This window comes from Periophthalmus magnuspinnatus, chromosome 18 (assembly GCF_009829125.3).
Source record: "Periophthalmus magnuspinnatus isolate fPerMag1 chromosome 18, fPerMag1.2.pri, whole genome shotgun sequence".
NCBI lineage: Eukaryota > Metazoa > Chordata > Actinopteri > Gobiiformes > Gobiidae > Periophthalmus > Periophthalmus magnuspinnatus.
In genome coordinates this window covers 25201710-25226102 of record NC_047143.1, presented here as the reverse complement: position 1 = coordinate 25226102, position 24393 = coordinate 25201710, and the positions used below count along the sequence as shown (strand labels likewise).

General features: G+C 39.7%; 1 protein-coding gene across 2 annotated transcripts in view; it reads right to left on the bottom strand.

Annotated features, from left to right (window-relative positions):
* LOC117385944 (protein phosphatase 3 catalytic subunit alpha) overlaps positions 1-24393 on the bottom strand; it is a 163429-nt gene that overhangs the window by 20723 nt on the left and 118313 nt on the right. For both annotated transcript variants that reach the window (XM_055229078.1, XM_033983227.2), the window contains exons 7-8: positions 23795-23872; positions 18633-18727 (exon numbers count right to left, since the gene is read on the bottom strand). In XM_055229078.1, the coding sequence (XP_055085053.1) occupies positions 18633-18727; positions 23795-23872 (173 nt within the window). The remainder of the gene's footprint in view (positions 1-18632; positions 18728-23794; positions 23873-24393) is intronic.

Below are 24393 nucleotides of genomic sequence, written 5' to 3'. Positions count from 1 at the left end.
ACATCCAGGCTAAGCAATAACGTCGCCATGGAGACAAGCTAACGCTGTACTCGCCGCTAGAAAATCAGAATAGATAGGATTTTTTAAATATTTAATTTCAAGTTTGATCAAGGATTAAGTTTAAACGCAAAAAAAGAGTTGAAATTTGAATTTTTTGCAAATTTTTCAGTGAGATTTAGTTTATTCAGACTAAATATGATCCAAAATGTGCTCTGTATATTTTCTGTATCTAATATGACATAATAACAAAAAGAAACAAACAATTAAACCTGGTTCTAACTATTTTTGAGATTCATATCCGCCAAAAATGGTACATTTTGACCATTTTTACACATAAAATGCCTATTTTTTATATAAAAACATGACATGATGAAAAACTTGTAATACATTTTTTTCTTCCATTAATGTAAATAAACGACTGGAGAAGTTTCAAACTGAAATCACTAAATGTAAATTTTTTTCCCTATTCACCTGCAACGTCTCAAATTAAAACAAGTAGATTTAAACGTCCTATATCACAAAAATTAATTATTGTTAGATTTTAGTCATGTAAAAAAAAACAGACCTGGAGTTGTGTTTTGTTTCATTCACACGTTTGAGTAACATTTTATTATTCGTCTGTAACATCTCCAAAGCTCAAAACGCTCTGTTCCACCTTGTGATGTCATCAAGTGTCAGTTTTCAAATTAACAGCTACTTTTTTCACATTTAGTTCAGTAGCAGATTGACAATTGTGGAGCTGAAATGATCCAAATGATTCTATAAATGAAGGTGTGTGGAGTTTAAAAACACAGCGGAGCACTTCCTGTATCGCCACACGATGACATCACAAGGTGGAACAGACCGTTTTCAGTTTGACAGAAGAACTCAGTCTAACTCTACGCCGTGTCGTGTGTTAAACCAGTTTACACGGACCATCGTTTTTATGACTTTAATAGATTTAAACGTCCCCGCGCCAGTTATAAATGCGCCATCGCAGATATGGATTTTTCATCAAAACAAATGATTCGAGCGCACGCCTTCGCAAAGTTCAGCTCCGTCCGTTTTGATCACGCGCAGTTAGCATTAGCGCTTTCTCCTTTTACGTGTAATTGAAACAAATAGACCCAAAGAGCTCGTCTGTCGTCCTCGGGTCTGAACGCCGCCCCTCTGCCGCTCTCCAGAGTAACACGAATCCAAAACACACTGACCAGCACGCCAAATCTGACCTCCGCCGCGATAAAGACGCCGTGAGTGAAACGCGTGTATATTTAGAAGCGGGGGAACATGTGGCGGGCCCGGGTAGAGCTGGGGAGGGGGGGTGGAGAAAGCGGACACCGAAGGTTTAGAGGCGGGGTCACCACCAGGGGGGGACTTTCCTGGGTTGGGAATAGCAAGTCATCAAACCTGGCATCCCAAACAGCTCTGAGCCTCGGAGCGCGACGCGAATCAGGTCAGAGGACTTCCTGCTGCGTCGGGCTAGACTCAGCGTGTGTCTGTGGGATACATGTGGGACAGGCTAATGCTAATGCTAACGTAAAGTCAAATCTGAAGTTTTAAATCCACTACAAATGAATAGAACGCCGAGAAGTTACCAAGTTACGCTAAAATGACCATCTGCGTACTCCAAAGTAGCACAAAAACTACAAATTCCACACTTTTTTGTTGTTTTAATGACACGTTATTACATTTTTTGCAAGTCTGAGTGATGCTTTCATGAATTATTGTATTGTTTTTTGCCTGTTTTAGTTCTTTTTCCTAAGAAACATTGCATTTTTAGAGATATATAACTGATATTTGGACTTTTTAGCTATTGGATTTTCAGCTATCGGGCTTAAATCTCCAGCAGAGGGCGATATTTTTTGCGTCGGACTAGACTCAGCATGTGTCTGTGGGATACATGTGGGACAAGCTAATGCTAATGCTAACGTAAAGTCAAATTTGAAGTTTTTAATCCACTACAAATGAACAGAACGCCGAGAAGTTACCAAGTTACACTAAAATGACCATCTGTGTACTCCAAAGTAGCACAAAAACTACAAATTCACCACTTTTTTGCTGTTTTAATGACACGTTATTACATTTTTTGAAAGTTTGGGTGATGCTTTTATGAATTATTGTATTGTTTTTTGTCTGTTTCAGTTCTTTTTCATAAGAAACATTACATTTTTAGAGATATTTAACTGATATTTGGACTTTTTAGCTATTGGACTGGACTTAAATCTCCAGCAGAGGGCGATATTTTGTTTGTCTGCTTTACAAAAATCAACGTAAAGCTTTATCTTTAAACTTTAATATGAAGGAATAACTGTGCAAATGTAAATACACAGCTCTCGTTTGTGGTTTAAACAGCACAATTTGGGGGGAATAACTCTGTCGCCCCCTGTTGACTCGCCCCGGTAATGAAAACAATTAGCAGTAATGAAGTAAATGTCAGTTATAGCTGTGTTAATGCTCTTTTAATATAAATAAAGAGGAAGATAATAAAAAAAATATCAACAGAGCATAAAATTATTTAAAAAAACAACGTGTATCTGTTGATCTTTATACATTATGTGAAAATATTGAAGTATTTCCACATAATTCCAGGTCTAAGTTCTGTATTAATTACATTGTGTTTGAGGTAAACACAGTTTTACTCTCGCTGGCACAGATTTTGTTCTTATTTCTAGAACCAAACGCTAATATCAATATCGGGCGTTCAGAAGTGCGCCGTGATCTGTCTGCTGTGGGCGTCCGGGAGTGTGCGTCCGCGAGTGTGCGTCCACGAGTGTGCGTCCACGAGTGTGTGTCCACGAGTGTGCGTCCACGAGTGTGTGTCCACGAGTGTGCGTCGGCGTCAACACAACGGGCCGGCGTGGGCAGTCGTTACATAAACATCACAGAGTTCATAAACAGGCCGCGGGCACTTGAGAGAACGCAGAGGAGAGAGGGAGGAGAGAGGGAGGAGAGGGGGAGGAGAGAGGGAGGAGAGGGGGAGGAGAGAGGGAGGGAGGAGAGAGAGAGGGAGGAGAGAGAGAGGGAGGAGAGAGGGAGGAGGAGAGGGAGGAGGAGAGGGGGAGGAGGAGAGAGGAGAGGGAGGAGGAGAGGGAGGAGGAGAGGGAGGAGGAGGAGAGGGAGGAGGAGGAGAGGGAGGAGGAGGAGAGGGAGGAGGAGGAGAGAGGGGGGGAGAGAGGAGAGGGAGGAGAGAGGGGGGGAGGGAGGAGAGGAAGGAGAAGAGGGAGGGGGAGGAGGAGGAGGAGAGAGGGAGGAGAGAGAGGAGAGAGGGAGGAGAGAGGAGAGAGGGGGGGGAGGGAGGAGAGGAAGGAGAAGAGAAAAGGGGGGAGGAGGAGGAGGAGAGAGAGAGGAGAGGAGGCGAGAGGGAGGAGAAGAGAAAAGGGGGGAGGAGGAGATAGGGAGAAGAGAAAGAGAAAAGGAGAGAGTGGGAGAGCAGGAAAGGAAGACAAAGGGAGGGAGAAGAGTCGAGGAGGAGGAAGAGAGAGGGAGAGAGGGAGGATAAGGTCAGGTCTCTGCTGTAAAACCAAACAGGATTCCCTTTAAAGGAACCACCAAGAATCAATGTGTCCAACAAAACACATGTGGTGGGAAGACTACTACTACTACTACTACTACTACTACAACTACAACTACAACTACAACTACAACTACAACTACAACTACAACTACTACTACTACTACTACACAAAACACATGTGCATAACAGGAATAACATTTGCATCCCGCTTGTTTCCATGGAGACGCTATTATCGCTGTACCTCCAATGTTCCACAGTATCACAGTAAACTTATTCAGCTCTATAGAGACGAGCAGTTACAGGTCAGATCTGTGGACAGCAACGCCACGGCCAGAATGTTTTTCAGTTACCATATTATTTCCTTGCAATGAAAACACACGAAACTGTTAAACGCACGACGGATGTGTTTGTTGCCATAGTGAAGGAACACCATTAGATAAGTTACATAGTGCAGTTTAAACTACGACTACTTCCTGTACTACAACTACTACTTTTATATCTACTCCAACTATTAGAATATTGCACAAAGTTGACTCTTGTGAGCTTTAAGTCGTGTTATAATGTTGTTTCCTCATCAAAAACAGTCCTGGAGTTGTGTTTTGTTCCATTCACACATGTCCATCTACATCTCCAAAGTTCAAAACGTTCCGTCCCACCTCGTGATGTCATCAAGTGGTAGTTTTCATGTTAACAGCTCCTTTTTTTTACCTTTAGTTCAGTAGAGTTTGGCAATTCCAGGGCTGAAATAATCCAAATGATTCTAGAAATGAAGGTGTGTGGAGTTTAAAAACACAGCGGAGCACTTCCTGTATCGCCACACGATGACATCACAAGGTGGAACAGAGTGTTTTCTCAGCCTAAATACGCAGCGTTGGTGTGTTAAACATGTGTGAATGAAACAAAACAACTCCAGGCCTGTTTGCGACGAGAAAATATCAGAATATACATCAGAAAACAGCGTAACATGAGCTCTTTAACGTCAACTTATTATTTTTTCTTACAAACGAGATTCAAACAAACACTATTTCTACTTAATACTTAATTTTTTAATAATCTGGCAACCCTCACCGACACACATTTCAAAAATATCCTCCCGCAGTGCCTGGACTAATAAACATAATAGCAACACGCTGTACCAAATCTCATGTTTCTCCTTTAAACTGCACTTCGCACGTCGGCCACTAGGGGTCTCTGGCGCTCTGACGCTGGCTGCGCAGGGCTAGCTGAGGCCACCACATCCTGCTGGCATGGTAACACAGATCTGAGGAGGCCGACGCCCATCTCATGCATTATTCACGAGGGGGTGCCTGGAGATGGTTTCCCCCTCTCTCCTTCCCTCGTTTCCCCCCCCCTCCCTCGCTCCATCGCTCCGTCTCTCCCTCTTTCTCCCTCGCTCTCCGTTCCTCTCGGTCTGTGTATGATTAGGGGGAGATTCCCAGTGTCCTGTGTTAAGTGCTGAGTTCATATCTGTCCTCAAGGTCTCACGCATCAGGTTCCAGTGGGTTTGTATTCCACACCACGCACTTGTGCAGGGCCCGCTGCATTTAGCGCTCTGCTTCAGTTTCATACGGGACACGGGGAGAATACTGAAGCTACACGGGGATTCAAATCTATTTCTTTAGGTTTGAAAATAAGCATAGTGATTGCTGCATTTTCTGGAGTATAAGTCGCACCGGAGTATAAGTCGCAAGAGGCCAAAAAAAATGCATAAAAATGAAGAAAAAAAAAACATTTCACATATAAAATGCATCTGAGTATAAGTCGCACCAGCCAAAAAAATGCATAATAATGAAGAAAAAAAACAACACATTTCACATACAGGGTGGCCCAAAAGTCTGACATTTTTATATCTTCAATATCTCCTATAATTCTTACACTCACAAAGTTTTAGCTGTAGATAAACTGAACCTTCTGAGATTTTTGGAGATATATACGGTTATAATTGTTCACTTAAACTTGAACTTATCACTACTTAAATTAGAGGAAGTAATAATGTTTTTTAAGTGTCCACCATTTTGTGTTTGTCCCTGAACAGCCTGATCCAACACACTTTGAATAACATTTTAAAGCATTTCCGGGTTTACGGCTCTTATTTGATCCTCGATATTACATTTTAAGTCGTTTATTAAGTCGTCTGAGGTTTATTCACAAACACCTTTTCTTTAAGATCGACCCACAGGAAGAAATCAGGACTAGTCAGGTCTGTGGAGATACTGCCCCCTGTCTTTGAAAACCACTTATTATTCCTTTAATGTCATTTACGCTCGGGGCGTCTCTGGGATTAAACCCAGTATTTGACCCATGTGACTCAAAGTTCCACTGGACAATGAGGGTTCGCTCCTCGGTGCTGGATTTGCTCAGATTAATGTCAGAAGGGTCGTTCTAAATGCTCTGGAAAAAATAAAATAAAAATATTTAGAAACAAAAGAGTTATGATTTTTTTTTTCAACTGTCAGTGACTGATGTTTACACACTTATTTTCAAACTGTGGCTGAAAATCGACACCAACACGGCAACAACACGGGATGAACACACCTGCAGGTTTAGAAAATAAAACAGCACCGACACAGGGCATCTGCTTTTATTTCCTCTCAAAGGTTTTGTCAACTTTTTACATTGACTAAGTTCTTCCCGCTGCCGCCTCCAACGTTGCACCATCGATTCTTTGATGCTAAACGTACGTGCAGTGGCTCTATTTCCTTCTTTGATGCTAAACGTACGTGCAGTGGCTCCTTTGATGCTAAATGTACGTGCAGTGGCTCTATTTCCTTCTTTGATGCTAAACGTACGTGCAGTGGCTCCTTTGATGCTAAACGTACGTGCAGTGGCTCTATTTCCTTCTTTGATGCTAAACGTACGTGTAGTGGCTCTATTTCCTTCTTTGATGCTAAACTTACGTGCAGTGGCTCTATTTCCTTCTTTGATGCTAAACGTACGTGCAGTGGCTCTATTTCCTTCTCTGACGCACAGATCCATTGCCTTCATCTTAAAAACTACATCATATTCATTTGTTCGTGTGTTTTCCATGATGAGTGTGTGTACATGACGTGCAAAATGACAGTTCAAAATCAAAACTAGTGTCTTCTTCAGAGCATAATCTTTCCCCTCGTCTGTCTCACTTTCGCGTTTACTGCTAGAGAGCGCCCCCCGGTGGCCGTTAGCCTGTAAAAATCTATAAATTAGCTGCACCGTTGTATAATCCGCAGGGTTGAAAGCATAGGAAAAAAGTAGCGGCTTATGTAAGTTTCAAATAGACAGCAAATATATGATTGTCTGAAGTATTTGAAGTTTGTTCCACATTTTAGGTTTTATTTAAGAAGAGATTTGAAGTTGTTCGTCTTGTTTATCTCCCATTTAATTACGAGGGGATTTTCTTGACCTTTTGAAATAAATAATCGTGTAAGCCGCTGTGAAAATGTCTCTCTCTTTTGTTCCGTGGCACAGCGTTACATCACTGTTCTATGATGCGTTTTGTTGTTTGGTAAAAAGCTGCACTACGTAACTTTTTCAGTGCTTTTCGGTGTGTCCATGGAGACGTTATCGTTCTATCGTTCCCTGGAATGTTCCGTAGTACGCCGTTTAACTTGTACGTCAACAACAGTAGCTACGTTTGTACATTTTGTCCACTGATTCGAAGGTTGGCAGTTCCAATCTCACTCTCTTAATGGACTGACCCACAGGTTGACGGTGCGATTCCAGCTCCCACAGATAAACACTGTTGTTGTGTCCTTGGGCACGACACTTAACCCACCTCACCCCCAGTGTCTATACATAAAAACATGACCTTTGACCATTTACATCTCACATTTGTTCAATTATAGATGTTTTTTTTTGCTCAAAATAAGCTTCAGAAACACTCATTCTTACTCAGCCTCAGGTAGCCTCTCCACAGATTTGACCCGTAACCTGGTGGTGTCAGTTTCTGCATGGAGATGGATAATTAGACGTGGTTTTTTGGCCATACTTTGGAACGTTTTAGGCGATGCAAAACCATTTTCCTGGTGTTGGAGTGTAGAAAAGATCAGAAAAGTTACAGTAGTGCACCTTAAAATATGAAAAATCAATCATTTAACACCAAAAAGAGCAGCCATTTTGTCATTTTCGCTAAAGCTTTACCTTCTCACGTCGCGATTTTAAACAACTTCCACGGATTTATTACGTTTAAACGCATAAAACTCCTCGTTGCGTCTCTGTAATGAAAGTTTTCCCTGCGTGTTGTTTACAGGGAACCCCAGAGTTGGCCCGTGTGAGAGCAGATGGGAGGGCATCTGCAGTCCTGGGACACGTCTCTCCTTGGCTCTGCGCACTTGATGAAAGGAGGAGGACGAGAAGGAGGAGGAGGGAGGAGGAGGGAGGAGGCGGGGGCAGAGCTGGCATCTCCGTGTCCGTCCTGCTTTATCCCAGTGACGAGGCCGACAGCCAATCAGAGCGCTCCCCGTGCCCCTGCAGTTCAGATGGACTCTCGAGGGCCAATCAGGGTGGAGCGCAGGGTGATGTCGTGGTGTAGTCATTAAATATTGTGACTAGATGCGCGTGGGCGGCTGTGGCTCGGTTGGTAGAGTCCACTGAGCTGAAGGTTGGCGGTTCGAATCCCGCTTAAGACGCAAACATCAACCAAAAAAAACAAACTACTACAACGGCTACTACGACTACGACTAAACAAAACACACAAAACACGTGCGGAACGGGAAGACATTTGCATCCCGCTGGTTTCCGTGGAGACCGCCGATGTTCCACGGTATCACAGCAAACTTATCCAGCTCCATAGAGACAAGGAGGTTACAGGTCAGATCTGTGGACCGAAACGCCACCGACAGAATATTTTTCAGTTATTATTTTATTTCTTAGCTATGAAAACACACATATCTGTTAAACGCACGATGGATAGGTTTGTTGCCATAGTGACGGACCGGCATAACTACTAATACTTCCTGTGCTTCAACCACTACTTTTATTTCTACTACAACTGTTACTTTAACTTCTGCTCGTATGATGGTGTTGAAAAGCTAAAAGCAAAACGAAATACCGTATTTTCTGGACTATAAGTCGCTCCGGAGTCAAAAAATGCAGAATAATTAAGAAAAAAACGTGTTGTCAGTTTGTCAATGTGACCGTAACAAAGATGTAAAAGTTATGTACTCAGATGCGACTTATATTCCAAAAGTATAAGTCACATCTGAGTATAAGTCGCACCCCGGCAAAACTACAAAAAGAAAAGAAAGTGTCACTTATAGTCCAGAAAATACAGTACTTCAACTATTAAAAGGTCCGAAAGATGCACCAAATCCTCCTTTAAAGCTTCAATACGGAGCTTTTCTTGGTAGTGTCCACCACCTGCATGTCTGGAGATATCACTGCTTTGCCCAAAATGTACCGCAGTATGGCATTAAACTCCCCATTCGCCACAAAGACAAGCAAATGACGCCGCTACTAGGCCGAATTACAGGTCAGATCTGCGGAAAAGCGACCCTTCCGGCTGCCTAACAATGCGAGTTATGTTTTAGCAATAAAAACAGCCATAGAGGAAACAAACACCAGATGGAAAATTAAAATACTGAAGTGATATAATGTGTCGGGTTTCATACGAGTGTCAATCTACCGTCTCTGAATTGAGTTAGACATAAAAAAAAAAGACTGAAACGGCATCTGTGCCAGTTAGCCTTTATGCTAACCCCAGCACTGGAGCGATTAGGGCTGCAGTGGTTGGCTTTGGTGGACCAGTCAATAACGATGCAGTAAAAAACATTACACTAAAACAAAACCACAAGCAATCTCCAAGGAGCTGCAACTCGAACAACTCTGTCTCTGCCTCTTCTTCTCTCCATCCATTCCACACTTCACTCCACACAACACTACAGTCTTTAACAGTAAAAACAAATCCAGATGACTTTATTTAACATTTTTGGTTTTGATGCTAGCAATGTGTGCACTGGTAGTTTGTGGGATTGTTTATTTTTAACTCTTGTTTTGGCTTCATTTTTGGACTTAAATGGACAAAGCTAACCCGCTAGCCGCCGCGTTCCAAACAGGAAGTGATGTCATGTGCGCACTTCCAGCTCCATCAACTCTGGCTTCAAATCACTGTACATTTGTCCATCGCTATATCGTGGTTCACCTTTCGCGGTCTCACTGTTTCATGGATTTTTTTAGTAAAATTTTTCATGCTTTTTTACATCGTATGAACGTGCGTTGTGTTGTGCGTCCTGATTGGCTGTTGGACTGTAGACCATTGTGTCGTGCGTCCTGATTGGCTGTTGGACTGTAGACCATTGTGTCGTGCGTCCTGATTGGCTGTTGGACTGTAGACCATTGTGTTGTGCGTCCTGATTGGCTGTTGGACTGTAGACCATTGTCCATCAGTCTCCTCCGTGCCGTGTCTCCTGTCCAGTACAGAATGTGTTCAGACTAATTTACATAAACGTTGGATCGCAGTGTGACTCTGAAGTGCTGTACGTTTGCAATTTGTTTTCTCCCCGACAAAACCCACAACGTCGATGAAACGTTCTGCACCGACAAAGACGCCTACGAAGGTTTGAACTTTGTGTTTAAACAAGAGAGAAATGTGAGGAAATGTTAACGCCTGTGTGAGAAAAGTGTATAAAGTGTGTGGTGAGGGGTTTTACAGCCAAAAACATAGAGAATAACTGTAAAAAATAAAGCTAATACTTCAGATTTTGACTATTGTGGGGTAGAAATACTTAGAGAGTTTGTACATTACAATCCAATGAAAGACAAATTCCAAAAGGTAAAAATATAACTACTTCAGTGGCCGTAACAAAACAGTATTTCACAGATATTGCATGTGCCACTGGGAGCGGACCTCGGGGAAAACCCAGGACACGCTGAAGGGACTATGTCTTTCGGTTGGTCTGGGAACGCCTTGGGGTCCCACCGGAGAAACTGGAGGAAGTGTCTGGGGTGAGGTTAATCTGCTTAAATGGACAAAAATAGATTTAAGTGCCATATTATAGAGTGATTAGTCATCATCACCGGTGTTTTTTCTTTAATTCCTCAAAATAAACTTGAAAAACATCCATTCTTCCTACGAGCGGGGACGCCTCTCCACAGACTTGACCCGTGACGTGACCTGGTAGCATCAATTTCTTGTCTCCATGGAGATAAAGATAATTAGGTGCGTTTATTGTCACGCTTTTGAACATTCTAGAGACTGCGGTACCATCTGTTTGGAGACGAGCAGGTGGTGGATCTCCATCACTAAACTGACAAAATGTGACTTAAACCTTAAATTTGTGCTTTTATAACTAAATGAAACACATATTTTAACATTTTGGAGTTTAATTATTTCCGTGGCCTCTTATTTGGGTGATTACTATAACAGAAAATGACTTCACAAAGATCGTATGTGTCATATTATAGTGAGATTTTCTTAGTCATCATCACTGCACATAGACCTGACACTATCACATTTTGCACAATAAAACTGAAACTAAACCATAAAATTGAACTGAAATCTACACTATTGCCACGTTTCAGTCGACGTCGCAACTTTCTGCACTAATAATATTCCAATAATATTTAATACAGATGTGGGAAGCTAAAATTAATATCGTTTAATGCTGTTTTTTGTTGTAAAATACACAGTTCATGGGTTTAGTCACTGTTAGAAATGATCCAGTTCAACATTTGGGTATTTCTCTTTCAGATATTTCACGTTTAAGTACAATGTAATAATATCAATAGGAAAAACTGACTCTTGCGCCCCCATCTGGGAATATGACGTCATCACAATGTGGAATCTGAAGAGCACCAACTGGAAAAAGTAGGCAAAAATGTCCGACTTTTAAGAAAAAGTACAAATATTGACCCCAAAAAATGATTGTTCCATTATATTATGTTGAAAGATTTTGTGTGGTATAGATATAAGTATTGTGATAGGCTAAACTGCCAAAAAGAAATAAATAAAATAAGTTAAATTAAAAAAAACAATTTAATTAACTAAGTAAAATAAAAAAAATAAAATAAAAAATAAAAATAGAAAATAAAAAATAAATAAAAGAAAATAAAGAGAAAGAAAGAAATAAAAAAATACATTTAAAAAAATAATAAAAAATCTAAAAGAAAGAAAGAAAGTAAATAAATAATAAATAATAATAAATAAAAATCTCTAAATATATTTTGTTAAACTGCATTTATTACATGAAAAATAATATCTATAAAATTAAATTAATATTGTAAAAACTACTAAGTCCCCGTTCTTATACTGCAATTCATATTACTGCCTCTTTTCTATATCCTCCATTTACTTTTTCCACGTCAAACAATAGACTTTTGTGGTCTACCCTGACAGCACATCACCTACACGAGGCTATAACCGATAACTACAGTTTGCCTGGTGTCTGGCCTAAATAACCTCAAAATTTAGACGCTTCTTGCATGTTGTTTTTTTTTTAATGTTTAATCTGGTCAACTCCCTGAACTGGATTGATGGATTTAGCCGATGCCCCCGCCCTCCTCCTTTTGAAGATTTATGTGACCAGCGCATCGGCGATCAATCACTGGGCATGCTCAGTGCAGCGCCGGGCACAGGCAGAAAGGAACTATTCATTACATAGACTTCAAACCACACCCACATGAGTTATTAGCATTAGCATCAATTGGACTAGTTAGCGCTAGGCATTTATTTTAGTTGATCAAGGGAAATATATGGAGCAAGTATCAAGTAATGAGCATTAATGAGGTTTCAAATTAAGACTAAGGGCAGGGAGTACGGTCAGAGTGCAAAGAATCATGCTATAAATGCTAAATAGGAAACAAAACTAAGCTAGAAGCACAGCAAAGGCTTTTAAGATTAATCGCAATCGTTTAAAGTACTGGAATTTCTTTCATAAACGACAAATATCCTGTCTCGTTCTGCATAAAAATCTGTCAGTTCATGTTTCAGTCTTTTTTTTTAGCAATTCCCTGGAACAAGTTTAGTAATTAGTATCAACACTTTACACCTGCTGATTCTGAAAGTTCCTTCTTTGCTGTGATTGGCTGAATCCACCTGTCACTCACTCAGAGCTTAATAAAGACTTGAACCTGGCACACACTACGGGATTTTTCAGCCTCAAACAAAACTAGAAAACACACATACAAGGAGAATCGGATGAGATTTTAAATGTTGTGATTCCTGAGCTGGATATGGCAACGAAGAGACCGCACACCACAAGCTAAAAGTTGTGAGCTCACCTTGAAAGAAGAAAGAACAGACACACAAGAGGAGAATCGGATGAGATTTTAAGTGTTACGATTCCTGAGCGCAAAGACTGAAGAGGGATATGGCAACGAAGAGACTGCACACCACAAGCTAAAAGTTGTGAGCTCACCTTGAACGAAGAAAAACCACATACACAAGAGGAGAATCGGATGAGATTTTAAGTGTTATGATTCCTGAGCTGGATATGGCAGCGAAGAGACCACACACCACAAGCTAAACATTGTGAACTCACCTCGAAAGAAGAAAGAACACACACACGAGGAGAATCGGACAATGAGATTTTAAATGTTACAATCCCCAAGTGCAAAGACTGGAGTGGGATATGGCAACGAAGAGACCGCACACCACAAGCTAAAAGTTGTGAGCTCACCTTGAACGAAGAAAAACCACATACACAAGAGGAGAATCGGATGAGATTTTAAGTGTTACGATTCCTGAGCGTAAAGACGGTAGCGGGATATATGGCAGCGAAGAGACCACACACCACAAGCCTAAAGTTGTAGGCTCACCTCGAAAGAAGAAAGAACACACAAACGAGGAGAATCGGATGAGATTTGAAGTGTTACGATTCCTGAGCGCAAAGACTGGAACGGAATATGGCAATGAAGAGACCACACACCACAAGCTAAACGTTGTGAGCGCACCTTGAAAGAAAGAGTGAATACACAAACACAATGAGAATTGGATGAGATTTGAAGTGTTACGATTCCTGAGCGCAAAGACTGGAGCGGGATATGGCAACGAAGAGACCACACACCACAAGCTAAAAGTTGTGAGCGCACCTCTGTCAGCTGTTTTCTTTTTACAATAAAGCAACGTTGAGACTCTAAAGTGTCCAAAGATCAGATCACGGCGCTTCTACTTTCAATACAAGTCAAAACTGCGTTGTTATCATTAGTGAAATGTGGTGTAGTAGTTAAGATAAACGCGTCTAATGCACAGAAGACTGGAGATAAACGACACAGGAAGTAGAGTCGCTATCGCTAATCTGCAGCAGCTTCAGCCTGATCCTCACTGTGTGGATGTAAACAGACAGACGTGATGAACTACTCTAACTTTTTCACTTTTAAAGAACACTTCAAACTGGATAATAGCGCTGTTTTGTGGACTGGGCCATTACTTGCAAAGGACAAATTTTAATGGATGAGATGCTGCAGTTTAACTTTACAACTTAAGTAATAAAATCGCCTCATTATTTTTCGCTTTTTTTTTGTATCTTGCGGCTCTGTGTCCGTCACTCCGTCTGCCCCGGACACTCCGTTTTATTGGCCGTTTCCGTGGTGATGTTTTGAGGCTCAGATTCGCTCGGACGCTGCACACGGTTAGCGGCGTGGGCTAAAACTCGTAGACGAAGATCCAAAGTCGGGTCACGCTTTCCTGAAGTTGGGGAGAAGTAAATCAAGTCCTAAATCTGGCAAATGACCTTGTAGCGTGCGGCGGGCTTAAACGGTAGAAGAAGTACGAATATTTATGTTAGCATATTATCACAACGATCAGATTACGACACGATTTTTATTAGCGTAGCGCACAACCCTCGCTATGGAAAAAAATATGTGAATTGCTAAAGAGGAAGCCATTTACTAAGGCGTTTGTTTTATTTCGTAATAAAAATATGGTACACAGACTTAGCATTCAGCTTTTTCGTAGTAAAGGGGTAAATGCCAAAACCCCGATATCTACGAAAACAAATCACTTTTTCTGTCTTAAGTCCAACACACCAAAAAGAAAAATGGAATAACTTTCATAACACGAAGAACAGAAACCTGGCATTGATTAAAGGACTCTGGTAAACAGCATTTTCACACCTCAGCTCTCTCAGACATTTGGGCTGGATTTTCAAATGTCATAATCAGAAGTTGTTAAATCTCTGAAATGAAAAGTGACAATGAGACGACACGTAGCTGGAGGGGAGCCTCTCAGCTGTAGGTGAGTGTGATTCTCAAGTCAAATCCTGTCACTTGAAAAACTGATTTGGAGGAAAATGTGGCTTTTTGAAGCAGACAGTGACTGATGGGGCTGAGGGAACATGCTCTGCTCCAGGTAAGATAAACACTGTGTGGTAGAAATCAGCTCGGTGAAGGCTGTATTCAATAAAACGACCGCACGACGCTGAAACGAGCTCAAAGTGGGGCTGCGATCGACTCAAGACTTTCATAGACTGTATATATAAGTGGACAGAGCTAACCCGCTAGCCACGTATTCATATATAAGTGATCAACTCTTAATTCACTTTCTATTGAAACTGCTGCTGTCAGACTCGTCATTTTGGTCTTAAATGTTCGTATTAACCCTCTACATGATCCTGGGGTTTTTATTTCGAGTTTATTTTTTCAATTTTTTTTCTTTTTAGTTATTCTGAGTTTTTTGACTTTTTTTGTTAGTTTGAGGGTTTTTTGTTTGTTTTTTTTTTGTTATTTTGAGGTTGTTTTTTTTTTCATTTTATTTTTTTAATTTTTTTGGTTATTTTGAGGGTTTTTTTTGTTTTTATTTATTTATTTTGAGTTATTTTTTTTTCTTTTTAGCTATTCTGAGGGGTTTTTTTCACTTTTTTTGTTAGAGGTTTTTTTTTTTAGTTTTTTTTTTATTTTTTCATTTTATTTTTTTACTTTTTTGTTATTTTGAGGGTTTTTTTGTTTTTATTTATTTAGTTAGTTTTTTAATAATTTTGAGTTAATTTTTTTTATTAAAAAAATAAATAAATAAATGTATTTTTTTATTTATTTTGAGTTTATTTTTTGTTTTTTGTGTCTCTCTGTACCTGCTGCTGTCAGACTCATTTTGGTCTTAAATGTTCGTATCAACCCTCTACATGATCCTCGTGCTTTTATTTCGCTGTTTTATCCATAAATCAACATCTAAACATTAATAACAGACAAATCAGGCGCCTCCTTCTTTCCCCGAGGTTGCTCCTGCTCGCGTTAGCAACAGGTTTGATTGACAGCGCTGCTAAGCGAAAAGAAGGGGCGTTACCTTCAACAGCCTCGCTCCGATTGGCTCTTTGTTTGCTCTGATACTCGCTGTCGGAATTCCAAAATATGGAGCTACAAACAGTCTAAAAAAGCTCTTAAACATTTCATTATCTCAATTATTTTATATGTAACTTCGCTATTAATACTACAACAACGATTTGCAGAGAAAAGTAGCATGAAAAAGTGAATTTATCTGGAAAAATTTAAATTAAAAGCACGATTCGCTCCCAGATCTTCAACGAATCCACTCCAGACCTTCTCGTTTCTGCGTTTTTCATACGACTCCTTATAATCTTACAATAACACCACTTACCGATCAATCTACTTCACGATTGAAGACGTACGACAATTTGGACTTTGGAACATTTCTGATGAAGGATCTGCCACCTGCTTTTTGTTATTGTTAGCCAAGGATGTTCCATAGTTTATCATTAAAAATCACCACATTTGAAGCTTTATTATAGATCTCAAAAACTGCGAAAAATACTTTAACATTTTACTCTTTAAATATAGATTTTTTTCAAGTGATAGTTTAATTTTTTTAGTTTTTAGCTTCAGTATCTGTACTTTTACTCAAGTAACAAAACTGAGTACTTTTTCCAACGCTGCTGCCGACCAGAAACTCGGCAAATCAAACCCAAATTGTTATTATTATACTTATTATACTTATCAAACTGTAGTGTCTAAACTGGATAACTTAGATGATGAAATTATTGCCATATTAAACTTTCATTAGTCCAATATCGTACACTGTTTTCCTCGGCGTTATTAAAATGCTAATCACAAACTAAACTTTAATCCCATCAGAGACTGTATTCAAATGTAAATATAATAAAATTGGACAGGAAAAGCTCTAACTCTGCCTATAACACAACACCACACATCTCCACTGTGCTATTTCATCACAACACAATCACAAACAGCACACCCCGGCTCCATCCCTCACTCCTCTGTCTCAGGTCCATTTCCTGAGTCCTGCCCCCCTCCTCAAACTGTCCCACCGCTGAGGCTGATCTACGCTCTGCCCCGAGGAGACTGCTGACTCACAGGCGTAAACACGACGGTGCAGTGGGTGCGGTGGGACTGGAGGGAGGCTGCGTATTATCCAGCAGCTTAAATAGTAATAGTGTAAATTGTGTGTTTACTTCAGTTTAACGAATCATACATGAGCAATGGGACAGGAAAAAAAACAATAATAATGCAAAAATAATAATAATAATAATAATAATAAAAATTGAATAAATAATAAAATTGATAAAAGAAATAAAAAAATATAAAAAAATAAATGTAAAAAAATAATAATAGTATAAATAATAAAAATAGATAAAATAAAAAAGTTAAAAATAATATAATAGTATAAATAATAAAAAATAGATAATATAAAATATATAAAAAATAAATGTAAACATAATATAATAGTATAAATAATAAAAATAGATAAAAGAAATAATAAATATAAATGTAAAAAATATATACTATAAATAATAAAAATAGATAAAAGAAATAAACATATATAAAAAATAAATGTAAAAAATATAATAGTATAAATTTAAAAAAAAATTAAAATAATATTAGACAACCCAGTAATTAGATCTGATTATTACTGTGTGTTTACATACCCATCTGTTCATCAAAAACAAGTCTGGGTTTTTAGAGTAACTGCTGCATTTGGAAGTCAAAGTATAACTCATTTGAAAATAACTAAATCTTATGCTTTTAAAAAAATCTTTTTTGGCTCATGAGTTTACCGTTTGTTCCATAATTTTCCTTTTCAAAATATGTCATCACTATTTACATGGTATTTCAGTAATCTGATCACCCCAGAAATCAGATAATGATCAGCTTTGCATGTGAACATAACTAATCGTGTATCTGTATCAAACGTCTGCGTGATCCTTCAGTCGTCCAGGTCTGATCCACCGTAGAAGAAAAATACACATCTATAACTGGACAAAGTTTTAATGTGAAGATGTTTTGCTGCTCGTCCAAGTCGCTTCTTCAGTTCTGGTCAGATTACTGCTGGACACTGCCTTATATCTGTCTGAAGGAGGCGCTAACGACACTGAAGCTAACACACCTGTTTGTTTACAGTCTCTATTTGTTAGCTAGGTCTATTAAACTAGTGTAAACTGCGCCTGAATCATATTTGGCATAATGATTCAGGCCCTTAATGGCTGCTCTCACACCTGTTAGCATACTGGCTATCACTATTGTTTTCCTCGTTTTGATTTAAGTCTGGAGATAAACGATGTGTAAGCCGCTCACTCCTGTTCAAAGATGGATTGAAAACTGCCTCTAACTCTCTTCTCAAACCATTTATTGAACTGTACTTTGTGAAGACGGTGAGCGCCGCCATTAAGGGCCTGAACGGTTATTCAAAACACGATTCAGACACAATTCACACAAGCTAGCAAGCAGAAACTACAAACAAACATGTGCGTTAGCTTCAGTGTCGTTAGCGCTTCCTTCGGACAGATATAAAGCAAGCGTTGGTTTCAAAATATTAAAATTATAATCGAGAAAGACCAGCGTTTGTCACGTTGTCGTAATCTTTTCACATTTCGGTCGTGCAAAAACGTAATTTATGCACAACTCTGAGTAACTGCGACTGCTTTTAATAATGCTAATAATGCTAATAGCGCTACGGGTACTTTGCGCTGCTGAGCGATCTCTTTACTTCTCTCCGAGCAATACTATTTAGAAGTGGCACTGAATATTTCAAGCAGCAGCCCATTGAACCTATTTTAGACCACTTTAGTTCTACTTAAGGTTTTTAGCTCCGTGCGGTCAGAGAGTGTCTAGTCTTTGACGCCGACTCCTCGCCTGACGCTCTGAGGATTCATTCTCAGCTATAATCCATTAGAAAAATCAATGTTTATTTTCTGGGGAACGACTTTTTCTCCGACACGTGTGAACTTTCTGAGGCGGAGAGCGGAGACGTGTGGCTTACCTTTGTTGTTGTAGACGTCTAGGTAGTTGGGTGCCGAGAAAATGGTGATAAGCGACGGGAAGCCAGTGGTCTGACTCTTTCTGTACATGCGGTATCTGATAAAAGACATACAGACACGTTAGAGCGAAGGGATCGTGTTAGGACTCGCCGAACAGTAAAAAAGAAGTAGATTTTTTACATTTTAGACGTCGAAACTTAATATTAGCTAATGCATATCTGTTTAAAGCGCTCATATTACACTTTAATCTCTGTTCTAATGTCGTTTCCTCGTCACAAACAGACCTGGAGTTGGGTTTTGTTTCATTCTCGCACGTTTAAGTTCGTCTTTGAGTTCTTCTCTCAAACTGAAAACACTCTGCTCCACCTTGTGATGTCATTAAGTGGTGATACAGGAAGTGCTCCACTGTGTTTTGAAACTCCACACACCTTCATTACAATCGTGCGAATAAATTCAGACCTGGGATTGACCGTTTCTGCTGAACTAAAGGTAAAAGGAGCGGTTAACTTGAGAAATACCACTTCATGACATCACGAGGTGGAACAGAGTTTTGAGCTTTGGAGATATAGACATTAAATGGACATAAATAGAAACTTTTGCATGTACATTCCATTGAATATTTTTGTTTAACTAGATTTTTTCGATATTTTTATTGATTGGTTTGTTTCATTTAAAACTTTTACCCTACATTAAAAAATAAATAAATAAATTAGTTTGTTAAATTGAAATTATTAACAGTTTAAAGGTGAAATATTACGCAAAATTGACTCTTGTGAGCGTTAAGTCATGTTATAATACTGTTAGCTCCTTATAAACAGACCTGGAGTTGTGTTTTGTTTCATTCACACATCCCCAAACCTCAAAACACTTTGTTCCACCTTGTGATGTCATGAAGTGGTAGATTTCAAGTTAACATCTCCTTTTACCTTTAGTTCAGTAGAGATTGGATCATTTCAGCCTTAGAATCAGCCAAATAATTCTAGCGAAGGTGTGCGGAGTTTAGAAACACAGTGGAGCACTTCCTGTATTACCACACGATGACATCACAAGGTGGAACAGAGCGTTTTCTGTTTTGAAAGAAGAAATCAGCCTAAATAAGTCATGTTCAAATGCTGTTACCTCCTCAAAACAGACCTGGAGTTGTGTTTTGTTTCATTCGCGCATGTTTAACACACAGACCCTGCAGATTTAGGCTGAGAAAACGCTCTGTTCCACCTTGTGATGTCATCAAGTGGTAGTTTTCAAGTTAATTCCAGCTTTTTTTTTTACCTTTAGTTCAGTAGAAAATGACAATTCCAGGTCTGAAATGATCCAAATGATTCCAGAAATGAAGGTGTGTGGAGTTTAAAAACACAGTCGAGCACTTCCTGTATCACCACACGATGACATCACAAGGTGGAACAGAACGTTTTCTCAGCCTAAACATGCAGGGTTTGTGTGTTAAATATGTGCGAATGAAACAAAACCCAACTCCAGGTCCGTTTGTGATGAGGAAACAACATTAGAACATAGATCAGAACGTAGCGCAACCCGGGAGATTTAAGTATAAACAGTTAAAATTGCGCGAACCAAAACACTTCTGTGAGTTTCCGACGTCTACACCTGAAACATAAACACCTACTGTTTAATTTACAAGAAACGAAACCCCCCCTGATGCTAGCCCCTTCGCACAGTGACCGCCAACTCCCTGGTTACCGCACGATGATACTTGGATCTCGCGCGGTCCCACTGAACCCACTCGGGATATGATTAGCGTTAGCGATTAGCCTTATTTGCACAACCTGTACATCCACGTGGGAGCGCTCGTTTCGGCCTCCAGAGAGCGAATCCCGGTGTTTTGGCGGTACCTGCTCTGAGGTAGTCCCCATAAGTCACTGTCTTGTTTGTTATGGGCTGTAGTATGGGGCTGTGTGTCACCAAAATGGATGACCGCACGCAACTGACAACTAGCGAGATTTATGTGTGTACCTGCGCTTTTAGAAAGTTTCACGAGATAAATAAAATGGCACTGCAGGGGCGGGAAGATAAATTGGTAAAGAAGCGAAAGGGGGATTTTTGTATCGTTAAAATAAGCAAATCTGGCGTTACCGAGGCGCGATGATGATCAAAATATCCCCCAATCTCGCAATTAAAACCTCAACAAAAACTCTGAAACGCACGCGGTTCCTTCAAAGTGCTGTTTCCAAGTGTTTATGACCTTGGTTTAAAATGCGCCTCTTCGTTTTTATTGCTATCAAAGTATCCGTAAAAATAGATTGCAACTTGGGTATTTTTTCCAAAAGCTCTCAGTTCGTAAGTGGTGTGATTAAATGTTGTCGAAAGGCGACTTGGGACAGCGGCTCCGTCGGGGGCGAGGGGGAGGGTCCCGTGTGACCGTCCTGAGGGAGTACGGTGGTAAACAACATTGTATTGTGTTGTGTTTCGTGTTCTCCCACCAACCTGAGCTCATGAGGGATAAGTCTCGCTGTACGACCCGAGTTTAGCGATGCGGCGCGACGGCGATGTGGCTAAATCGCGGCGACATGAAGCGTCGGTAAAGCGTTCAGAATGTGACACGCTTCAAGAGGCTGAATTTAAAAGTACAACGGTCGCACGTGAACAACAAACTGTTCATCTCATAGACGGTGTAAAGGAGTGGACTGAGCGAGCGCGACGTCACCCACAGCGCCACCCGCGGTTAGCACGTTAGCTAACGTTTTGACACTTTTGATTCTAAAATGTGACAAAGGGGCGGGGCCTGTAACGTGTAGCAAAGTATGAATAAAACTCATTGTCAATTGAATTAACAGTTTAAAAGGTCCTATATTACACAAAATTGACTCTTGTGAGCGTTAAGTCATGTTATAATACTGTTAGCTCCTTAAAAACAGACCTGGAGTTGTGTTTTGTTTCATTCACACATCCCCAAAGCTCAAAACGCTCTGTTCCACCTTGTGATGTCATCAAGTGGTAGGTTTCAAGTTAACATCTCCTTTTATCTTTAGTTCAGTAGAGATTGGATCATTTCAGCCTTGGAATCAGCCAAATGATTCTAGTGAAGGTGTGCGGAGTTTAGAAACACAGCTGAGCACTTCCTGTATTACCACACGATGACATCACAAGGTGGAACAGAGCGTTTTCTGTTTTGAAAGAAGAAATCAGCCTAAATAAGTCATGTTCAAATGCTGTTACCTCCTCAAAACAGACCTGGAGTTGTGTTTTGTTTCATTCGCGCATGTTTAACACACAGACCCTGCAGATTTAGGCTGAGAAAACGCTCTGTTCCACCTTGTGATGTCATCAAGTGGTAGTTTTCAAGTTAATTCCATCTTTTTTTCTATTAGTTCAGTAGAAAACGACAATTCCAGGTCTGAAATGATCCAAATGATTCCAGAAATGAAGGTGTGTGTAGTTTAAAAACACAGTGGAGCACTTCCTGTATTACCACATGATGACATCACAAGGTGGAACAGAGCGTTTTCTCAGCCTAAACATGCAGGCAATTGTTTTTCCAAATGTATTAATTAAATGAATAATTAAACTATTAAATTTCAGTTAAATAAACGGCAGAAAAACTCACATTCAGTTTTACCAAGTGGCGAAAGGTTGAACAAGGTTTACGTCACTTATTTTAATATAATTTGGACAAGTTCGGCCGGATTAATAAACCCAAAGGGCCGTGTGTGGCCCCGGGGCCGTAGTTTGCCCATGTTTGGTCTATGGTTCAACTCCCACTGTTACAATCTTATGACTACAACTATCATGTTTATCGGTCCAGTTTGAACAAAATACAAGTCAAACTGTAAAAAATACAATTAAATAAATAAAACATGAAAGAAGTGGAGGGTCCATCACAGGCTTATCTGAAAATGTTATTCTTTGCCTGGAGTGTTCCACAGTACGGCATTAAACTAACACATGCTAGATGCCCTTTTATTCAATTAAAAGTCCGATATTACACAAAACTGACTCTTGTAGCTTTAAGTCGTGTAATAATGTCGTTATATCATCAAAAACAGACCTGGGGTTGTGTTTTGTTTCATTCACATGTTTGAGTGACACTTTATTATTGAATAAAGACAAAAAATGAAACAAAACACAACTCCAGGTCTGTTTTTGAGGAGGTAACAACATTATAACAAGACTTAAAGCTCAGAAGAGTCAGTTTTACGTAATATTGGACCTTTAAACTGTTAATAATTCCAGCGTAACAAACTAAACAAAGAGCTAATGTTTATGTTTAAATATATACGGTAAAAGTTTGAAATTTTAGGCGTTATAAGTCAATTTAACTTGAGCCTAAACCCTTTTAGTCGTGATATAAATGTTACGTACAACCTTAAACACGTTGAATTATGTTTGATTTTGAATGTAATGACAGAATAAAAAATAAATATGTATCAAAAATATCAATAAATTAAACAAACTAATAAATTAAAATATAGAAAAAATATTCAATAGGAATGTACATAAGAAAGTTTATATTTATGTCGACTTAATGCCTATATCCCCAAAGCTCAAAATGCTCTGCTGCACCTTGTGATGTCATGAAGTGTTAGTTTTCAAGTTAACAGCTCCTTTAACCTTTAGTTCAGTAGAAATGGGCAATTCCAGAGTTGAAACGATCCAAATGATTCTCGAAATGAAGGTGTGTGGAGTTTAAAAACACAGCGGCGCACTTCCTGTATCACCACATGATGACATCACGAGGTGGAACGGAGTGTTTTCTCCGCCTAAATATGCAGGCTTGTGTGTTAAACATGTGCGAATGAAACAAAAACACAACTCCAGGTCCGTTTGCGACGAGGAAACGACATTATAACACAGATTAAAGCGTAACACCGGCCCTTTAAGACGCTGGAACTACTTCTTCTACTGTTTCTTATCGTTTCTAAAGCGTCCAAAAATCTTTACACAAATCAAATGTATTATTATAATTTCTGTATTTTATTTTCCAGCTTTTGCCAAACGCGGTTAAAGTTTATTCTGACTGTCAACATCATTTTATTTCTTGGTTGAACACGATTTTTCCTCAAAGTTCAAACTGCGGCGGACTGGCGGGGAAGCTTTTCATTTCATACCTTTGCTCTGAATCACTCGGCCGTGTGACAGACAGTGTAATGGGAGAGAGAGAAAAGGGGGGGAAAAATAAAATATAAAAAAGCCAAAATGTCACCGTACTCACCCTGCATCCTGCGCTTCGTGGGCCCGGATGATAGATAGTAAGTTATTGTGTTGTAGAAAGTCACAGACCGCGGGGTAGCTGCGGAAAAAAAACAGAAACGCATTAGCTTTAGCTGCACATCAAGAGAAATTGCAGTCAGATCATGAAGGACGATCGATAGAAATAAGTAAATAAGTCGGGGGCGAATCGATCCAGGCCAGAAAAGAGAGAGACGGAGAGAGAAAGAAAGAGAAAGAAGAAAGAAAGAAAGAGTAGATCGGCAAAGCTCACTCAAGGCACGAAACGGAAATGCGTCACAAGAAGTCGCTTTGAGGTTTGTGTAAAGTGACGATGACGCTGACAAAACTGTAATACAGACGTAAAAACAGGTTATACTTTTGAATCGATGTCGCAGAAAAGGTTTAGGGACGAATATACGTCGGGAAAGAGGAAGGAAAGTCTGGAAATGTTTAAGGAAGTGAGAGATGTTGGTGTGAATGGATTCAGAATGACGATTTTCACTCAAAAAAGTACTTTAGAGCAGTAAAAAATGAGACTGTGGTCCCAAAAACTGTGTACTTTTACTTTGTCTTGTCTCCAAACTAAAATTCATAGTAGTC